The 20,471-nt window shown below is 36.9% G+C and overlaps 1 protein-coding gene across 1 annotated transcript in view; it reads right to left on the minus strand.

The window, feature by feature from the left end:
• The window catches only part of MYO1D (myosin ID), a 361,825-nt gene extending 341,669 nt beyond the window's left edge, over positions 1–20,156 (minus strand). The window contains exon 1 of the mRNA XM_053699796.1: positions 18,979–20,156. Within this exon, the coding sequence (XP_053555771.1) occupies positions 18,979–19,073 (95 nt within the window). The 5' untranslated portion in view covers positions 19,074–20,156. The remainder of the gene's footprint in view (positions 1–18,978) is intronic.
• Positions 20,157–20,471: the final 315 nt, after the last annotated feature.

The following is a 20,471-nucleotide window of genomic DNA, read 5'->3' on the forward strand; positions in this document are numbered from 1 at the left end:
TCCCCCTCCTCTCGTGGAAAGGCTACATTATCAGATAATATATCTATGTAAAAATGAACAATAAGCTTAATCTCGCTTCCTGGAATGTGGGGGGGATAACTTCGCCACAGAAACGTAAAAAGATATTAAAACAGTTAAAAAGATTAAAAGTAGATATTGCTTTTCTTCAAGAAACGCATTTGAATGAAATTGAGCTAGGTAAACTTAAAACTGACTGGGTAGGCAAAGTAGTGGGGACACCTTGTTCGAATAGAAAAAAGGGGGTCGCTTTTCTGTTTCATAAAAAAATCCAATTTAAAATACTTAACACGCAGATAGACCAAGATGAGAGATATCTCATCATGCTACTTGAAATAGCTGGGACGAAATTTACATTTTGCAATATCTACGGCCCTAATAAAACAGATAATGCCTTCTGGGGAAAGTTACAAAGAAAATTACTACCCTACTTCTCAGAAAACTTAATTGTGGCAGGCGACTTAAATATAGTTAAATACCCCACATTAGACAGATTGAAGCCATCACTAAATAAAAATAGTAAACAAGAAGCTAAAATATTTAAGAACTTCTCTAACTTACTACACCTTAACGATATTTGGCGGATTCAAAATCCAGACTTGAAAAAATTTTCCTGTGAGTCACACGCACATCGTACATTGTCTAGGTTAGATTATTTCTTAGTAAGTGACAAAATGCTGCGACTAGATTTGAAACCCGAAATACAAGAAATACTCATTTCAGACCATGCTATTATCACATTACATATTAAAATACGCAACCCACAAGAAATTAATTTGGGCAGGTTGTTCTTTCCTAGACATCTTGTGTCAAATGTACAATTTAAGGCATGGCTAAGACTAAAATGGATAGAATTCAAACAGACTAATGAAACAAGTGAAATTAAAACAGAATTACTTTGGGAGACCTTTAAGGCCGTGATTAGGGGCGAAATAAAAGCATATCTGGTAGTACAAAAGAGAAAGCAAATGGCTAGGGATCTGGAGCTTGCCTCACAGTTACGTAACGTGTTTAATTCTTACATTAGTGATCCATCTGAGGTACTTTGGCTATCATATCAAAAAGTTAAAAAAGAAAGGGAATTATTTCTGACACAAAAGGTGGCACAAGATGATCTTAGGAAGAGGTTTTTTTTTTATAGACATGGGGGTAAAGCAGGCAAAGCCCTAGCTAATTTAACTAGAGCCAAAAAGAAAAAAGAGCCAATTACAGCCATTAAGACTACAGAAAGCTGTATTACAAATAACTCAGCAATTCAAAGTTATATATGTAAATATTTTAAGGAAGTCTATTCCGAGACAGTAGTCGATACACAAGCTAAAACTGAGTTCTGGGGTAAAATCGGGGTCCCAAGACTAGAAAAATCAAGTCTGGACGAATTAAACCTTCCTATCACCTTACTTGAAGTAACTAATGCAATTAAAAAACTGGCATCTAATAAAGCCGCTGGACCAGACCAACTCCCTGCAGAACTCTACAAATTGTTAGCGGAGGACATTGCACCTTTATTAGTCTCCTTATTTAATCAATTCTTTATCAAAAATAATTTACGTTCAAAATATTTTGCGGCATCACTTATTATTTTGATTCTTAAAAAAAACAAAAACCCAGAGGAAATAGGCTCATATAGGCCGATCTCACTATTAAATAGTGATTATAAGCTTCTAATGTCTATAATTGCACAAAGATTTAAACACGTTATTGGATCCCTTATACACAAAGATCAGGTGGGCTTCATGCCAGGCAGAAACTCATCACGCAATTTACGTAAACTACAGCTAGTACTCAATATATATCATAAACAAGTAAAAACGGAGTTATATACCACAGATTTAGATGCAGCAATAGTATCAATTGATGCAGAGAAGGCCTTCGACTCCATAACTTGGGACCATCTATTTACTGCATTGAAAAAATATGGAGTCGAGGGCCCTTTCTTTCAATTTATACAAGCAATATACCAGCTATCGTCTGCTGCAGTTATTATCAATGACACTATTACAGATTATTTTCCTCTATATAAGGGCTCAAGGCAGGGTTGCCCATTGTCTCCCTATTTATTCAATCTAGCGCTCGAGCCTCTGGCTATTCAGCTCAGGAAAGAATTGGAAGGGATCAAAATAGGCAAAAGAAAGATAACAACATTGTTATATGCGGATGACCTATTGGTGTTGTTATCCAATACAAAAAAAAATATTCCTACTTTAAACCAAATACTACGTGATTTCGGGGTATTTTCGGGTTATAAAGTAAACCTTACAAAAACAGAAATTTATTGGCTCAAAAAAAACAAGGACTCACTACAAATTTCCCCTTTTAGAGAAACAAAAGACCACTTCACGTATTTGGGCATCAAACTGTCAATTCATTTTGAAGATTGGTATGACCTTAACTACCCACCAATCTTTCTTAAAATAAAATACTATATGGAAAAGTGGGCAAAATTTAACCTTACGTTAACAGGCAAAGTTAATTTAATTAAAATGCTCCTATTCCCCAAACTGTTGTACCTAATGCAAAATTTACCAATAATAATTAAAAAAAAGGACCTTATTAGGTTTAAACAGGAGTGTATACAATTTCTCTGGGGGGAAAAAAGGAAGGCAATCTCGTATAAAAAACTTATGTTGTTCAGAACAGAAGGAGGGTTGGGGCTACCTGATATAGAAACGTACAACTTAGTCTGTATTGGTAAGATCGCCTTAGATTGGCTGACAGAAACTGACTATTATGCAGCCCTTCCATTAGAAAGAGTCCTAGTATACACATTTTCCCTCAATGCTCTTCTGCACATCCCCAGAGATAAAAGACCTCATAAAATTAGGGACCTACCCGTCATACAGATGGTAATTACTGCATGGCAAAAAATATTACACACCTTAGATATTGACAGCTCTTTTTCTAACTATTTACCTATAGTGGGAAACCCTAACTTTGTACCAGCATTGGATACAAGTATATTTAAGAACTGGGCTCAAAAAGGGATTACCAAGGTATTTCAACTTATAGATAAAGATACATGGACCTGTAAGACCTTTGCTAAAATAAAGGAAGATTATGAGATAAAAAACAAAGAATTCTATGCCTTCCTACAAATTAGGCATTATCTACAAGAAATACTACAAAATAACCTGGCAATAGACGCCTGGGACCCTATAGAACCCATCTTAAAGCTCTTCAAGGCAGGTAGGCATAGTATTTCAACAATATATAGACTGATTATCTCTAATAACGGTACCAGTAATCTACAAAAACTAGCAGAAATTTGGCTGACGCCACCAGAAAGAATCCAAGAAAGTTTTAGACTTATAGATAGAGCAACAGTCTCCTCCTCATGGAGGGAGACACATACCAAATTTATAAATAGAGCCTATATTACCCCACAAGTAAAGGCCAAATGGGACAAATCTATGACACCATGCCAGAAGTGTAAGAGTAATAGCGTGGATCTACAGCATTGTTTCTGGCATTGTTATAAAATTAAGATTTTGGTACAAGATAGGTGACTGGATTACTAAAATTAACCAATGTAATTTTCAAATAACAGATAAGAATGTCTTCCTTTTTATCAATCAAGAAGAGACAGTTCTTAAAAACATCCGCCAATTGAATAACATAATTATCACGGGAAGGCTTTTAATTTTAAAATACTGGAAATCTAAAAAGGCCCCAAGCTTGAAAGAATTCAAGCAAAAGCTTCAAAACCAAATTATTTTAGAACAAATTGACACGTCTGTAAACTCAGAAGCCCAAGTTAAGAAGTTTTTTTACAAATGGAAAAGTGTAATTACTAGCCTACCAGAAAATATGCAGAGACAGGTAATTGCACCCTTCAGAGGTACAATATACATGGAACAAGCCATAGCGAATAAGGAATACCCTATGTAGTTAACCATTGGAGGTTGGTGGGGGGGTGGGGGGCGAGGGGACCGGGAGGATAAATTCCCTTTTTTTTTTTTTTTTTCTTTTTTTCTCGTCTCATTTCTTTTCTTCTCTCCTCTCTCTCCCTTCCCTTTTCTCTTTACTTTTTATTTTTATGATATAAGAAAATCCCAATTTCATCATGCAAATAAGGCCTTAGTAACAATTATTGACTTCATAGAAATACTTTTCTTTTATTTTCTGTTAATATATTTAGATACATATATCTAAATGTTTGGAGCAAGGTGTTTTGAATTTATGCATAAGAATATGATGATATGACATTATGACTAAGTGTATCGTTTGTATTACATCTTCAGGGATACCTGAGGTACTCGTGTTGTAGAATAATTTCCTTTTTGGCCCAATACGCAGTATCTGAACCAATGTATGTATGACTATGTAATATATTGTGGTACTGTTAATAATTGTGTTGATTGTAATGCACTTATAAGGAACCCTGAGGTTTTTCCTCGGTAATCCTTACCTGTCTTTGTTTAATGAAATGTTATGTTGAATTGGATAATAAAGATATATTTAAAAAAAAAAAGGAAAGGGCAATGGAAGATTAAAAAAAAAAAAAAAGAAAAAAAAGAAACGGCCAGTGAGCTTTATTCGGCCGAGAAACGCGTTGTTATAGCTCTTAAATAAAACCCTTTTTAGATTATTTTTACCTAACATTTTGTCCGCTGACTTCCTTCTCTAATTTGTTTTTTTTTAAAAACTTTTTAGTCACCCATTTTCAGTGGCCTACCATTTTGTATGCACCTTGTGTTTTCTGAAGCCTGTAACGAGCCTCAGGTACATCTCTGGGTGTGTTCACGGCATACCTAGAGGATTTACTTTCCACAGCTAACAGCCTAGCTATAGCTGAGTATTCAGCACACACGCCGGTGAGCAGAGGACAAGCCTAAGCCGATAACAGCTACAGCTACCAACTACAGCTACTAACTATCAGCGTGCTGACTGCTGTATGAAGGTCAGCCTGCCCTAATGCACTACTTGGGAGTGCCAACTCCATTGTGAGTATACATCTTGCTGACACCGTGCCTTTTGCTGTGCCCATTTCGGATTCAGACGATATTTAACTATTGGTCTTTTGTGTTTCTTTTTCTATTACTACAGATTTCCGATACGACCACCATATATTCAGTGTACTGACTGCTGTATAAAGGTCAGCCCGCCTATATGCACTACTTGCGAGTGCCAAGCTCTTTGTGAGTATCCATTTGGCAGAGACTTTTTATACCTGTACCACTCTTGATCTTGACGATATTACACCATTAGGCGCTCTCTCTTTCTGTTTTCTATTTTTTCAGTTCAACCGATTTACCACCGGTTTGGAGTGGAGCAGCCTTCCAGAATTATTGATTTCAACAATGTTTATTTCATCTATCTATCAATGACTCTGCACTATATGTGAAATCGTTTGTATTGTGTTTTTTTTTATATATTTTTTAATAATATAATATTTCATCATATTCTATTTATTTTCAATACAAGTAACACTGTATCACTTGATTTATATGTATACACTTTTTTAGGGGATGAAGTTTTTGTAAAATACACACCATCGCTTATGTGAAGTCACTTATCTATTTATCCAGACCTATTCAGTTCCTTAGGTGTACACTTTAAATAAGACATCTTATATATATTTTTAGCGTTTTTATTCACCCAGGTGCCAATACTTATACAAATAGCACAATCCACTTACACACATTTATATGCACATACTTTGTATATTAATATAGCGCACCCTATTGTATGATTTTATATCGTAACTTTCTAGTAACAGGCTTACGTGCCTGAATCAAAGTATCAATGACCGAATCAGAGAACCCCCGCTTAGATAAAATCAAGCGTTCAATCTCCAACCAGTCAGTTGCAGAGAAACTAGATTTGGGTGTTGAAAGGGTCCCTGAATGAGAAGGTCCTGCCTCAATGGAAGCTTCCACGGCGGCAGAGAGGACATGTCCACTAGATCGGCATACCAAGTCCTGCGAGGCCACGCAGGCGCGATTAGAATTACTGAAGCCTTCTCCTGTTTGATCCGAGCAATCACCCGGGGAAGGAGAGCAAATGGTGGAAACACATAAGTTAGGCTGAACGACCAAGGCACTGCCAAGGCATCTATCAGTTCAGCCTGGGGATCCCTCGACCTGGATCCGTATCTCGGGAGCTTGGCATTCTGATGAGACACCATCAGATCTAATTTCGGTCTGCCCCAACTGAGAATCAGAGTGGCAAAGACCTCCGGATGGAATACCCACTCCCCCGGATGGAACGTTTGTTTGCTTAGAAAATCCGCTTCCCAGTTGTCCACTCCTGGGATGTGTATTGCTGACAAATAACAAGAGTGAGCCTTCGCCCATCAAATTATCTTGGATACTTCTGTCATCGCTAAGGGACTTCTTGTTCCCCCCTGATGATTGATGTAAGCCACAGTCGTGATGTTGTCCGACTGAAAGCAAATGAACTTGGCCGAAGCCAACTGAGGCCATGCATGAAGCGCATTGAATATTGCTCTCAATTCCAGAATATTGATAGGAAGAAGGGACTCCAACTGAGTCCACACATCCTGAGTCTTCAGGGAATTACAGACTGCACCCCAACAGACTGCACCCCTGATTGCCACGAGTCCCGAACAGTGTCAGACAAGGGATACATCTTCTTGAAATTAGGAGATGGTGAGAACGGAATACCCGGTCTGCAGCCTGAGAATCATCTTTAGACACATTTTCCTTACATAAAATCTGTGCTTTACATTGTAAGGCCCTCTCAGTACATGAGGGACACAAAGTTATAGGGGGTTCCACAATGGCATCTAAACACATAGAACAAGGAGTTTCCTCCTCGGAGTCAGACATGTTAAAACAGACTAGCAAACTTATAATAGTCGTCCTATATAAAAATATCTTGGCTTTAAATTCAATTATGCCAAGAATTAATGCAAAAGAAGACACTGTACTGCGCCTTTAAATTTCAAAAGCGCACCTATTTTACTGAAACGCTCAAAAAACGTCTAAATAGTAATAAAAAATATTTGGAAGTGTCCAAACCTCACTAACAGTATTGCACCCACTTGCAAGATCAATAATAATAAAGATATAAACCACAAGAAATAAGTATAATTTTTTTATTGGCCTACCTGCCCCTGAATGAAACTGCCGTCGCTCGAGTAGCTTTACAAGTCCTCAGGAAGTCCGGTACAACTTAGGCCTCACTAGAATCAAGTTGTGTCACCCTTGCAAACCGGCTGAATTGCGTGTCTGAGCATGCGAAAAACAGGCCCTGCCCACCATGGGCATCATACAAGCTCCGTAATACCCGCGTGGGTCATAACCAAAAAATAACATGTCGCTCTTGTCTCCTGACAAAAAAACCTGTGCCCTCTAAAAACACTATAGATCAAGTGCAATTCCCAGCGTCAAGCCCCTCTTATAAGTCACCAATTATAACACATACTTGATTAACAAAAAAATAAAAAGGATTCCAGGTACATTATTTCCTTTTGTACATAGTGTATACTGCTTACCCTTTCCCCTAAGGGAAAAAATGTCAGCCCGTTCTGTATATCAAGTTTTCCAGAATAAAGACTGAACATACCTCAAAGTTTGTTTGCAGCAAACACCGTTCTCCACACTGAAGATTTTCTTACACTATCTACAGCTGCTGTGGGAACCATCATGTACCTCAGATAAACGTTTTGCTGAGATCATCAACATCAGGGCAGAAGATTCTCACTCTCCCTGAGAAAAATAGTACTCTCTGGCACCATTTTAAAATAAAAAATTCTTGATTGAAGAAAATAAAACTAACACCTTACTTTACCTCTTCCTAGTACTAACAAGGCAAAGAGAATGACTGGATTGGGAGGGAAGGGAGGAGCTATATATACAGCTCTGCTGTGGTGCTCTTTGCCTCTTCCTGTCAGCAGGAGGATAAATCACACAAGTAAGGATGAAATCCGTGGACTCGTCATATCTTTGTAAAAGAAATAATGGTATCTTTAAAAAGTCCATTTAATGGCGAAAAAAACGGTATATAATATGTGTGGATACAGTAAATGAGTAAGAGGAAAATTACAGCTAAACACAAACACCACAGAAATGCAAAAATAGTCTTGGTCCCAAATCAGTCAACAAATGGAAAAGTGCTCTGGTCAAGAAGGGGTTAAGCATAATTTTCCATCAACTATTATAGGATCAATGTACTCAGGCAAGCAGTTAATAAGTATTTATTGTATTCAAAGACACTGTAGGTACATCTTTTAAATGGGCTGCACTCTATCTACCACCATCCCTCTGGGAAACTGGGAAATTGTAGAGGGTGCAGGATTTAGAAGATCTCCCTGTGTCTTGGGGCCAGATATTCAAAACCTTGCCGGCATGAAGAAAAATCACACATCTTTGGGATTTTTGTAGACCTTGTATTGTAATGTAGAAGTCTCTGTTTTACATAAAGAACACTACATAGTAACATAATCAGTTCTCAAGATAAAACTTGTCTTTCTAAATTGTTTTAAGGGCCTTGCCGTACTGACGAGGCTTCTAAGAATATCTCGCCTGACCGGTGAGGTTTTGAATATCAGACCCTTGAACAGAACAAAAATACATCACTTCTCACACAGCTTTGACCACTTTCACATAACACATGCACAAGTTTAACATATGCATTTTTTACATCTCTCATTATACTGTTTATACAGCTTTAGTTGTAAATCAGATTGCCTGACAAAGGGAACTTAGTAAAGTTAAAGCTTGCAACACGTATATATCCACATATGTGGTACATATGGCAAAACAATGTGTGTGTGTGTTTGTATGTATGTAAATATATGTGTCTGTATGTGTATGTGAATTTGTGTGTGTGTGTGTGCGCGCGTTTACAGTATTCTCCACAAAAAATGCTGCCAGCCAGGTGGCATTATGAAGTAGCTGGGGGGGGGGGGGTATACTTTGCAATACTATAATATTCTCTCATCTATAAATGTTACTTAAAGTGAATGTAAAATTTGCGGAATGAGTGCCCGGCTTTTAAAAATCCTATTAAAAACAGGGGCACTTTTTATTCATCAAACTTTACATTTCACTGGTTTTTGTTAAAATACTTACCTTTTCTTCTTGAAAACCAGTCCAGCGCTTCTCCAGCCCGTCGCAAGCCTCTTCATACGTCAGCAATGACAAATCCGGCATCTTCCAATCATGACTTCGCCCCCTGGGGGAATCATTGCCTAAAGCAAAGCGGTGATTGGAGGAAGGACGGGATTGTCATTTCTGATAATAGGAAGAGGCTTGCGACAGGCGGGGGAAGCGCTGGAGCGGCTTTCACAAAGAAAAGGTATTTTAACAAAACCAGTGAAATGTAAAGTTTGATGAATGAAAGTGGCCCTGTTTTTAAAAGGGTTATTAAAAAGCGGGCACTGGTTCATCAAAATTTACATTCACTTTAAGCTATCCAGTGCACAAATTAATTGCATAATTTAAAGGGACACTGAACACAATTTTTTTCTTTTGTGATTCAGATGGAGCATGCAATTTGAAGCAACTTTCTAATTTACTCCTATTATCAAATTTTCTTCATTCTTTTGGTATCTTTATTTGAAAAGCAAGAATGTAAGTTTAGATGCCGGCCCATTTTTTGGTGAACAACCTGGGTTGTTCTTGCCGATTGGTGGATAAATTCACCTACCAATAAACAAGTGCTGTCCGTGGTTTTGAACCAAAAATTGTCTGGCTCCTTAGCTTAAATGCCTTCTTTTTCAAATAAAGATAGCAAGAGAACAAAGAAAAATTGATAATAGGAGTAAATTAGAAAGTGGCATGCACTATCTGAATCATGAAAGAAAAAATTTGGGTTCAGTGTCCCTTTAACATTAAATGATTAAACGATAATTTGAGCAACATTATTGTTATTAACTAATGTTAGGGTAATATTAGCCGGATGGTCAGTAAAATCAGCCGGGTGGTGCACCCACTAAAAAGACCCTGGGGAAAACACTGTATAATATATATATATATATATTTTTTTGCAACCAAGGGTTTACTATAGCTCTGTGACTGAGATATACAATTTCCATTTAATGGTTTTGTTGTACCACAACACTAGCCTCTTCCTTTGTTTATCCTTGCTCATGCAATACACTTACGTGTCAGCCGTGCATAATAAAACTATATACAAATAATCAGGTTTATGAGCAGCATTTGCAAAGTGATTAAATTACTAATGATTGGCTGTTATGTATTTTGTATGATGAACATCTATCTGCACGTTAGTGCCGTTATACTAAGCTATCATATACCCTCTGGAAAATAACACCTCTATGTTTACAGTCCAAATTGGCAAACATTGTTGCTGTGGAACTGGTCTCAGATTAAGAGGAAGAAACATTTGTTCTGGAGACGCCTGTTTCTGACAAATAAAATCAGTAAATATTTTTAGATTGTACTATAAAATATTTTATTATTTATGGGAGGAAAAAAAAATAAAATAAATATTTTATTGCGTCCCCTTTCCCTGTAATGTACCACAAAAAAGTGTTAGAGGTGGAAGTGTAGACTGCTGTATTCCACACAGTCAAAAACTGCACACTCTAGAGACGTGTCTATAACTGCCCCTGTCTGGGAAAGAGTAGGCAACCTAGGTTATAATATGGCGGTGCATTGCTTTATGGACACTAACATTTTACAACTTTATTTCCTTACATAGTCCTGCCTCTGAAAGCGTAGCAAGGACTAAGGTAGTGACACAATTTTTATTCAGTAATGCCATGCTCTATTTATTAAGAGTTTGTAAAATTTGCTTTTGAATGTCCATTCAAACATCAATTTCATTTATTAACTATCAAGGTACCAACACAAAATCCTATGAATTTGCAGCAAAGTACTTTTAAAAGTTTATTTAATTAATGACCCAATAGTGTCAAAGTCAACATACCACAAGGCAAAAGGTACTGATTGTTTTTTTTTGTTCTTTCCCCTACCATACCTGGTAAACAAACATCACAATGCAAGTCATTACTTCCTAAATATTTCTAAAAACGCACAATTTATGGTTCCACATTTAGGATCCATTCACACGTAGGATAATATTCTTCTCTTTCTTTTGTCACCTTGCACTATATTCCTATTTGTGCAAAAAATGAGTACATAAAAGGGATTGTGACCCGTCTCATTAAAAAGAGGTGAATTTCCTCAGATACAGGGTCTCATTCACCTCTAATTAAATCAGACAGGATAGAAGATATCGGCAAGGTAATAGCAACTGCTCACTCTCGATATGAAAAACATCCGTCAGCTGGGGTAGGTGATCAATGTTATAAAAGAGGTCTTCTATACTCTCAAATAAGGAATCACTTTTCCTTCTAGGTCCAAAGGGCAAGTGACATAGGGGCTTAATTAGAATCCCCCTTTTGCTCAACTAAAAAGACTGCTGCTGTATATAATTGATATGGGGAAAATATAGGCTCCATAAAAGCCCCCCACAGACACTACTAACAATAATGTAGTGCCACTGCCCCTGACCATTTCCTTATTCCATGTGATGTCACACCCACCATTGGCTTCATCAGACATGATTGATTCATTTTGCTTCTGATTAAAACTAACAATCCACCACAATGTTTCACCATTTTGCATGTGCGTGAACTATACCCATTTTCCGTCCTTGAAAATACTTTTAAATGGGAGGAAAATAGAAGAATTAGAAAATATAACCAAGAGAAATAACTACTGTTGGGTAGTCAAGCATGTTGTTCTACTTGTGTATTGTGCCATACGGCATCCATCTTGCATTACACCTGCTGTGACAAAAGGTGAAGCATCATTCCATGGGGCACGGTTTAGGGGCTTATTTATGTGGAGAATTTAGTTAAATTCTGCCTCTTTTTGATTAAAGTACCTTACACTGAAATGCTGAAATGTAGGAATTTATACCCAAGTTACTGTGCCTTGGACAACCTATGCAATAGAAAAGCCACTTGACAAACATTTGCAATTAACCTATACACAAGACAATATAGCTTATTGACATCTGTCTCAGCGTATTTATGATATAACCATTAAAGGGACATACAAATGTTAAAAGAAAATAATATGTTGAAGTATTTTATTATTTTACTGTTCCTTGCATGTTTAACCCCTGCAAAGGGATCAAACATACAGTAAGTCAGTCCTAGAGCCGTAATGTACTACTGGGAGCTAGCTAAACATGTCTGGTAAACCAATGACATAAGACAAATGTGTGTAGCCTCTAGTCACTAGCCAGCTCCCAATAGTGCATTGCTACAGCAGAGGATATATACATATGTTTTTCACAAACGATACCAAAAGAACAAAGGGACATTAAACGCCAGTCGTAATCAGCATGATAATGTACCTTCAATACCTGAGAAGAATTTTGTAATGAATATTGCAGCTTTATTTTGTCAAATTAGCATATTGTTTTAAAGGGACAGTCAAGTAAAAAAACAAACTTTCATGATTTCAATAGGGCATGTAATTTTAAACAACTTTACAATTTACTTTTATTACCAATTTTGCTTTGTTCTCTTGGTATTTTTAGTTGAAAGCTAAAACCTAGGAGGTTTATATGTTAATTTCTTAGACCTTGAAGGCCGCCTCTAATCTGAAAGCATTTTGACCGTTTTTCACCACTAGAGGGCGTTAGTTCATGTGTTTCACATAGATAACATTGAGCTCAGGCACTTGAAGCTCCTATGAGTCAGCACTGATTAGCTATAAATGCAAGTCTGTCAAAAGAACTGAAATAAGGGGGCAGTTTGCAGAGGCTTAGATAAAAGGTAATAACAGAGGTAAAAAGTATATTATTATAACTGTGTTGGTAATGCAAAACTGGGGAATGGGTAATAAAAGGATTATTTACATTTTTAAACAACAAAAATTCTGATGTTTACTGTCCCTTTAAAGTGAATGTAAATTTTGATGCTAAAGTGCCTGTTTTTTAAAAATTCGATTAATAACAGGGGCACTTTAATTCATCAAAATTTACTTTTCACTCGTGTTGTGAAAAAAAAAACTAAATTACCTTTTACTCTTGACAGAAGCTCCAGCTTCCTCCGGTCGTCGCAAGCCATTTCTGATGTCAGAAATGATAGATAGGTCATCCTCCAATCACGGCTCCCCCCGGGGGAATCAGTGTCTGATTCAACGCTGTGATTGGAGGAAGCTGGATTCCTCATTTTAGACCCAGGAAGAGGTTTTGCGACGGGTTGAGGAAGCTGGAGCTGCTGTCAAGATTAAAAGGTAAGTTTTATTTCACAACACGAGTGAAATGTAAATTTTGATGAATTAAAGTGCCCCTGTTTTTAATCGAATTTTTAAAAACTGGGCACTTTAGCATCAAAATTTACATTCACTTTAAAGGGATAGTATAGTCAAAAATTAACTTTCATGATTCAGATAGAGCATGCAATTTAAAGCAACTTTCTAATTTACTCTTTTTTTTTAAATCATTTTTATTGATTATTTGGTGCACAAAAATAAATCATAGAACAAAAAAAACATTACAGGTATCTTGTCTGGAGACACAGCTCCACGTGGCTATATATCTAGTAAATCTATAAGCATCTAAACATATAACACATTAACATGATGGATACTTTCTAATTTACTCCTATTGTCAAAGTTTCTTTGTTCTCTTGGTATCTTTATTTTAAAAAGCTGGAAAGTAAGCTTACGAGCCAGCCCATTTTTGGTTCAGCACCTGCTGACTAGATGGCTACATTAAGACACAAATCAGGAAGCGCTACCCAGGTGCTGAATCAAAAATGGGCCAGCTTCTAAGGTTACATTCCAGCTTTTTAAATATAAAGATACCAAGAGAACGAAGGAAAATTGATCATAGGAGTAAATTAGAAAGTTGCTTAAAATTGCATGCTCTATCTGAATCAAGAAAGTTTAATTTTGACTACACTATCCCTTTAAGTCATTTTTTCCCCCCACCGATTTCCCTTTTTCTCAGAACAAAAAAACCCTTGCTAACCAATCCCAAACTAATACACATACATAGCATGAACCCTGTTTGCATATGTGCCGTCAAGGAAAGAGACTGGGGTAGCATTTCCTCTTCTCTTCCCTTGAAGTGATTATATATATATATATATATATATATATATATATATATATATATATATATATATATATATACACACACACACACATATATATATATATATATATATATATATTCATATTCCTAATTGGCTAATTCTCTTACTAGAAGATAGGCTCAGGACCAGCAGTGCACTGCTAGACGCTAACCAGTGATTGGTAGCTGCAAATATATGCCTCTTGTCATTGTCTCACCTGATGATGTCTTCAGCTAGCTCCCAGTAGTGCACATTGCTGCTCCTGATCCTACTCTTCAACAAAGGGTACAAAGAAGCAAATTTGAAAATAGAAGTAAATTGGAAAGTGGTTTAAAATATAATGCTCTATATTAATTTATTATTGAATTTACTGTTAAAGGGACAGTCAAGTATAAATTAAACTTTCATTATTCAGATAGGACTTTTAATTTTAATTGACTTTCCAATTTACTTTTATCATCAAATTTGCTTTTTTCTCTTGGTATTCTTAGTTTAAACTAAACATAGGTAAGCTCATATGCTAATTTCTAAGCCTTTGAGGGCTGCCTCTTATCACAGGTTTTTAAATCTCTTTTCAACACAAAGAGACAGAAAGTACACGTGGGCTATATAGATAACACTGTGTTCAGGCACAGGGGGTTATTTAAGATCTAGCACAAAACAATGCTAAATTTAAGACAATAGATAATAAACAGTCACAGTCATATGATCAGGGGGCTGGAAGAAGGTTCCCAGATACAAGGTAATCACAGAGGTAAAAAGTACATTAATATAACAGTGTTGGTTATGCAAAACTGGGGAATGGGTAATAAAGGGATTATCTATCTTTTAAAACAATAACAATTCTATGGTTGACTGTCCCTTTAAATGTATGAAACACTGCTTATCTATACTTTGATAACCCATTGATGAAATAAAGTCACCGTTTTTAAATACACCACTGATCATTTTATTAGACACTGATAATTTGTTGTCATACTGCTTGTGGGCATTGATATCCTTTTGTGTTTTTTCTACACATAACCACTCTTGTATAAAAAATGTCAATAACAGCCGGTTTAGTGAATACAGAGGGTCATTCCATACCTGCACCCAGCAAGTCACAGGAGTATAGTGAATCTCCCAAACATGAAAGGATGAGGAAGTGTGTTTATTGTTTACAATGCAAAAGAGCTTCAGCGTCTGGGTTGTATTTAAAGAGACATGAAACCCAAATATTTTCTTTTATGATTGTTAAAGAAGCAGCAATGGCCTACTGGGAGCTAGCTGTACACATCAAATGAGCTAATAACAACATGAGGAATATGTGTGCAACTGTCAATCAGCATCTCCTGGGTCTACCTATGTATCATTTTTAACAAAGGATACCAAGAGAACAAAACAAATTAGATAACAGGAGTAAATTGGAAAGTTGTTTAAAATCACATGCTCTATAAAAATTGTGAAAGAAAAAAAAATGGGTTTATGTCCCTTTAAAATAAATGTAAAGGTCAAAAAACAATTACTGATTGTTATGCATACTAGTCCTCGAAAGGACAAACCACTCAGAAGGCCCTGTAGATAAGCATACTGTAACCTTTGGATCCATTTGCATGAGATTTCCATGTGTGGGATGCTAGTCTCACACCCTGCAGTATGTGCATGACTGAAATGTATCAGTAAAAATTACACAACAGCCCCAAAACCCAACCTCTGAGCTTGTACAGACAAATCTCCTTTAATTCTCAGTAACTCAGCAGGTTCAATAAAAGGAAACTTTGAATTCATAAAATGTAACTGCCCCCAATAAACAGGTTCACATGTAAAAAATTAAAAATTTTAAAATTACTTATGAACTGACCTGGCACATTTTGCTTCCTTTAGCACATTATTATCCTAGAAGGAACATACCATGAGGTATTTCTGCTTTAACTGCAACAGTACTTGCATAAAGCAATTCATTAAATGTTACTAATATTAGCACATTTTAATTCTAGGAGGGACTTGACTTCTACAGATGCTAACAACTACTACACACCAAAACAAACGTAATTGTACCTGCTAGTAATCACAAAACCCACTTGCTGGGGATATCTTAACCCTGCCATAATGACTTGTGAGTTGTCAGTAAATATCTTGTAACCCATTTCTAATTGTGCAAAACCACAACTACAGAAGATGAACAGTGTAAAAGAGGACCTCTAACAAGCAGCAAAAGGGAAAATATTTTGTCCTATACTGAAACCATTTAAGGGCCAATGGTACACTGTTTTTAGCCTTAAAAAAATATATTTTAGAAATTGTTTAAAATTATACATTTGTACATAAGAAAACACATATACAGCTACCTATGGTCAACTTACTCTTAAACAGGCTAGTGATCCTTACAAAAACACTCTTTTTTCTAACATTTAGCATAATGTTTTACAGTGGGTCCTAAAATAAGACAGTAACTATAAAGGTGTTGTCATAGCAACAGTATCAACAGTTAGTGCAGTCACAGGGTGCAGGTATTATTTATACCAACAATCCTTGAGTTATTAAAAATCTGACCTATTTATATGTTTGGTAAAAGGGACTGTTTTATTTATTTTGTTAAATTAGTATTTTATCTTAAAGGGACGGTACACAGAATTACATTCCCTATAAAATGTTTTTTCTTTTGTGATTCAGATAGTGCATGCAATTTTAAGCAAGTTTCTAACTTACTCCTATTATAACATTGTCTTCATTCTCTTGGTATCTTTATTTGAAAAGCAAGAATGTAAGTTTAGATGCCGGTCTAGTTTTTTGTGAACAACCCGGGTTGTTCTTGTTGATTGGTGGACACATTTAACCGACTAATAAACAAGCGCTATCCAGGGTCCTGAACCAAAAGATAGCTTAGATGCCTTCTTTTTCAAATAAAGATAGCAAGAGAACGAAGAAAATTTGATAATAGGAGTAAATTAGAAAGTTGCTTAAAATTGCATGCTCTATCTCAGTGCTTTCCAAACTGTGTGTCGGGACACACTAGTGTGTCGGCAGCAGTGTGTAGGTGTGTCCCTGCTTCAGCACAATTTTTTTTTTATTTTTATTTTTTTTGGTTTCTGACTTTCCACCTGCCTGCTACGCATATCACATGGTTGACATGTGATTGATACCTAGGGGGACACAGATCATCTTAACCTATTGGCGCAGCTCAGTGGGAACTGAAACTATTCCCATTGGCGGCACATTGGCTCCTGACTGCACGTGTAGTCTCCTTAATCGGCTTGTGACTGCACGTGTAGTCAGTGAGTGGGACAGCAGTGTGATTGCAGGGTGGGCAGTAGTCAATCAGACTCACCGAGCCCTGAGGGCGGCAGCTTAAATGCTGAGCTGAAGTCAGTGGGGTATTTTTTGCAGCTAGCTCCCAGTAGTGCATTGCTGCTCCTGCTCTTGATATATGGATAGGAAGTGGAAGCTTAAAAATGCTTGCTGATGAAATGCGAGTGTCTTTATCTAATATTCCACTAAATATTCAGAAACTGCTTTCATCCCATCAGCCTCATACATCCCATTAAAATAGTAAGTAGCTATTGGTGATATTAATTCTTGCACATACATAATGTTACTTGTAAATACATTTCATTATTATATCATTCATGTATCTGTCCGTATCTCTTAAACCAAGTTAGTTTAACCTCCTTTTTGCTAGTACAACTGAATTACTGTGTCGCAAAATGATGTAGGTCTAAAAAGTGTGTCACCAACATGACAAGTTTGGAAAGCTCTGCTCTATCTGAATCATAAAAGAAAAAAATTTGGGTTCAGTGTCCCTTTAATAATGCATAGTTGAACAAAACTTTGCAAGGCACTTTATTTTCCTGCTTTTCCTGTAATTTAACTATAAAATGGTAGTGTTTTCACTACCCCCAGAAGGGCTTGAGTGCATTCTGGGGGAATGGAGAACTCCAACACTCTTATGCATAGTAATTGGTTGATTTGTGCATGAGCTTATTTATATATTTCCCTAATTGGCCACAGCAAGGAAGAAAGATAAACAACAGTCAATAGGCTTTTAAGGGGTGTGTTCTGTGGCTGCAAAACAAGGCATATTTTTCTAACAAAATTACAGTTTCAAATAATTTCAAAACATATAATTGTTTCATGCAGATATGCTGCAATGTAGTGAATCATTTCTGATGGATTAATAAAGAAATTAACTTTACTGTCCCTTTAATTACCTTTTATTTTTCAGCAAAAGAAAAAGGGATTAAAGTCTAGCTTTTGGTGTTAACATTTATGCATCGCCTCATTTAAAGGAACAAATAAGTCAGAAATTATTCTTTTCAAATAGACTCTACATAAGACTGAAAACATGCCAATATATATTTTGCTGATAACACCATTCCTTTGCTTTCACTCATTGCTCTATCACTTCTTGTTTCACAAAGTTCTATACTATTTTCCCTTTCTTTACCAGCTCTTTCATTCCCTGGCTTTTTTTTTTTTACTACCCCCCTCCTTCTGGTCTCCCCCTCTTCCTCTGTTCTCTCCCCCACCTTACCCCTCTCTCTACTGACTCACAGCTTTCTGCCAACTAGAGTTTCTGTGTGATTTAATGTCTGGGAGCTCTGAATCCGGGAAGGAAATGACGATCGCAGAACACAAACTCTATATTGTTATTACTGGCTATTTTAATTCTTTTGCATGTTTAAATGGTTAGTCTGCTGGGATAAATGGTATTAGTGAAAGTAATGAACCCTGTTAGGCCAAACATCTAATAATAGAAGTGTCAGTCTCTGCTAGGACTAAGGTGTAATAACTGCATGGTGATCAAGGACATCTACTAAGCTAAGATCAAAGTATACTAATGACAGTGACAGGTTCTAGCAAACGGTCTGCACTAAGCAAATAGTACAAATGGTAAAATGTCCAAGAGGTCAGTCACTGCAGTGTAAGGGGGTAGTTTCCTGGTAACTTACCTGAGTTTCAGGTTTTCCATGAATTCTGGTAATGTGACGGTGTCCATAAGAACAAAATCTGCTTTTCCATACTGCAACCCCTCCTGTTCTGCCATGTCTGCTTCCAGGAACGTCAAAAACAATCATACAAAACTACACAACAATAAAGATACACACTTCTACTACTCAAACTTGCAAATGCATATAGACCTTTAACAACTGTACAGCAAGCATACAATATTACAGACTAACCAATGAATAGACAACCACACCACATAATACACAACACTATAGCCTAGTGCCTGCAAGGTGTCACTGTTACACACAAAAGGCTGTCACAGTCTCAGGCAGTTTCTCTGACACACTCTCCTTTTCAAACTGTGTTTACCCTGGCACGCCCTTAATAACACTTTTAAGCTGTCACATAATCGTTATCATCCATGCACTTTATCATTGTCCTTATCTTCTACATTAAGTCTCAAGGGGTGTATCTGCTCTTTCAACAGCTAAAGTGACTGGCCACTTTAAAGTGATGTTTCTCAGGGGTACAGAGGAAACATCTGCATTAAGGATCTGTAGTTGCAGGTGGATGCCTTGCAGCCATGCAGGTGAGAGTCCACTGTATGGCTATAAAACTAAAGGCGAGTTTCTTTTTGTGGGTGTTTGCCCAAAAGTTCAGGTATATTTTCTCAGGGATGTGCTTCAAGGTGCAGCTTTCGGTGATGCTATTCAAATTGATGTGTTCTGTAATGTCTCTGCATGATGATCTGTCTCGTTTGGGAGTCAGACTGGAAGTGGGATGTCTGACTCAGAGTTGAGTTTTTGGTGTCTCTTTTAGATTCCTCTCCCAAAGTTTTTTTCCACGTAATCGATTAGTGTGCAGGTTAATCTGTCGTGCTGATAAGGGTACAGGCGGCACAGGCTGTATCTTTAAGGGATGTCTTTCAAATTTAAGGAAGAATTCATTTAAGTTTAATTTGTAGTCTTTTTTTTAACGTTTTGGTCTAGGTATCGTGACTGAATAGCTGGTTGGTTTCGTGTGCGCCCCTCCCCTGTGTATATAGCTCTGAATAAACTGTGGATAATCCACTGAAAAACCAGGAAGACAGAAAAGAGTGTGGGAGAGGTAAGGGGTGGAGAGATAGGAGGGAAAATACGGAGAGGTGAGAGCAGGGAAAGAAACGACGAGAAGGGGGGGGGGAGGATGAGAAGTGAGCGAGGAGTAGGGTAGAAAAAAAAAATAGACCTAAGGGAGCGGAGTTTAGAACTAAAGCACGAAAGGTGAGAACATTGAACATGCACATATATATCATGCTAAATCAATACGTGTTTTGTGAAGGGGAACCAGATAAATCTGCCAGTGCCCAAATCCGGATGTTGTGGATTATGACTTTGTGGTATCACATGAGATTTTATAGAAGTTTTATACTAACCTGATGATTTAACACGCACCATGCAGTTTCATTTGTGATATGCAGAAGAATTCAGTGACCGCGGTGTGTGATACCATTTTA

Source organism: Bombina bombina, chromosome 1, assembly GCF_027579735.1.
Source record: "Bombina bombina isolate aBomBom1 chromosome 1, aBomBom1.pri, whole genome shotgun sequence".
In the NCBI taxonomy this organism is placed as follows: domain Eukaryota; kingdom Metazoa; phylum Chordata; class Amphibia; order Anura; family Bombinatoridae; genus Bombina; species Bombina bombina.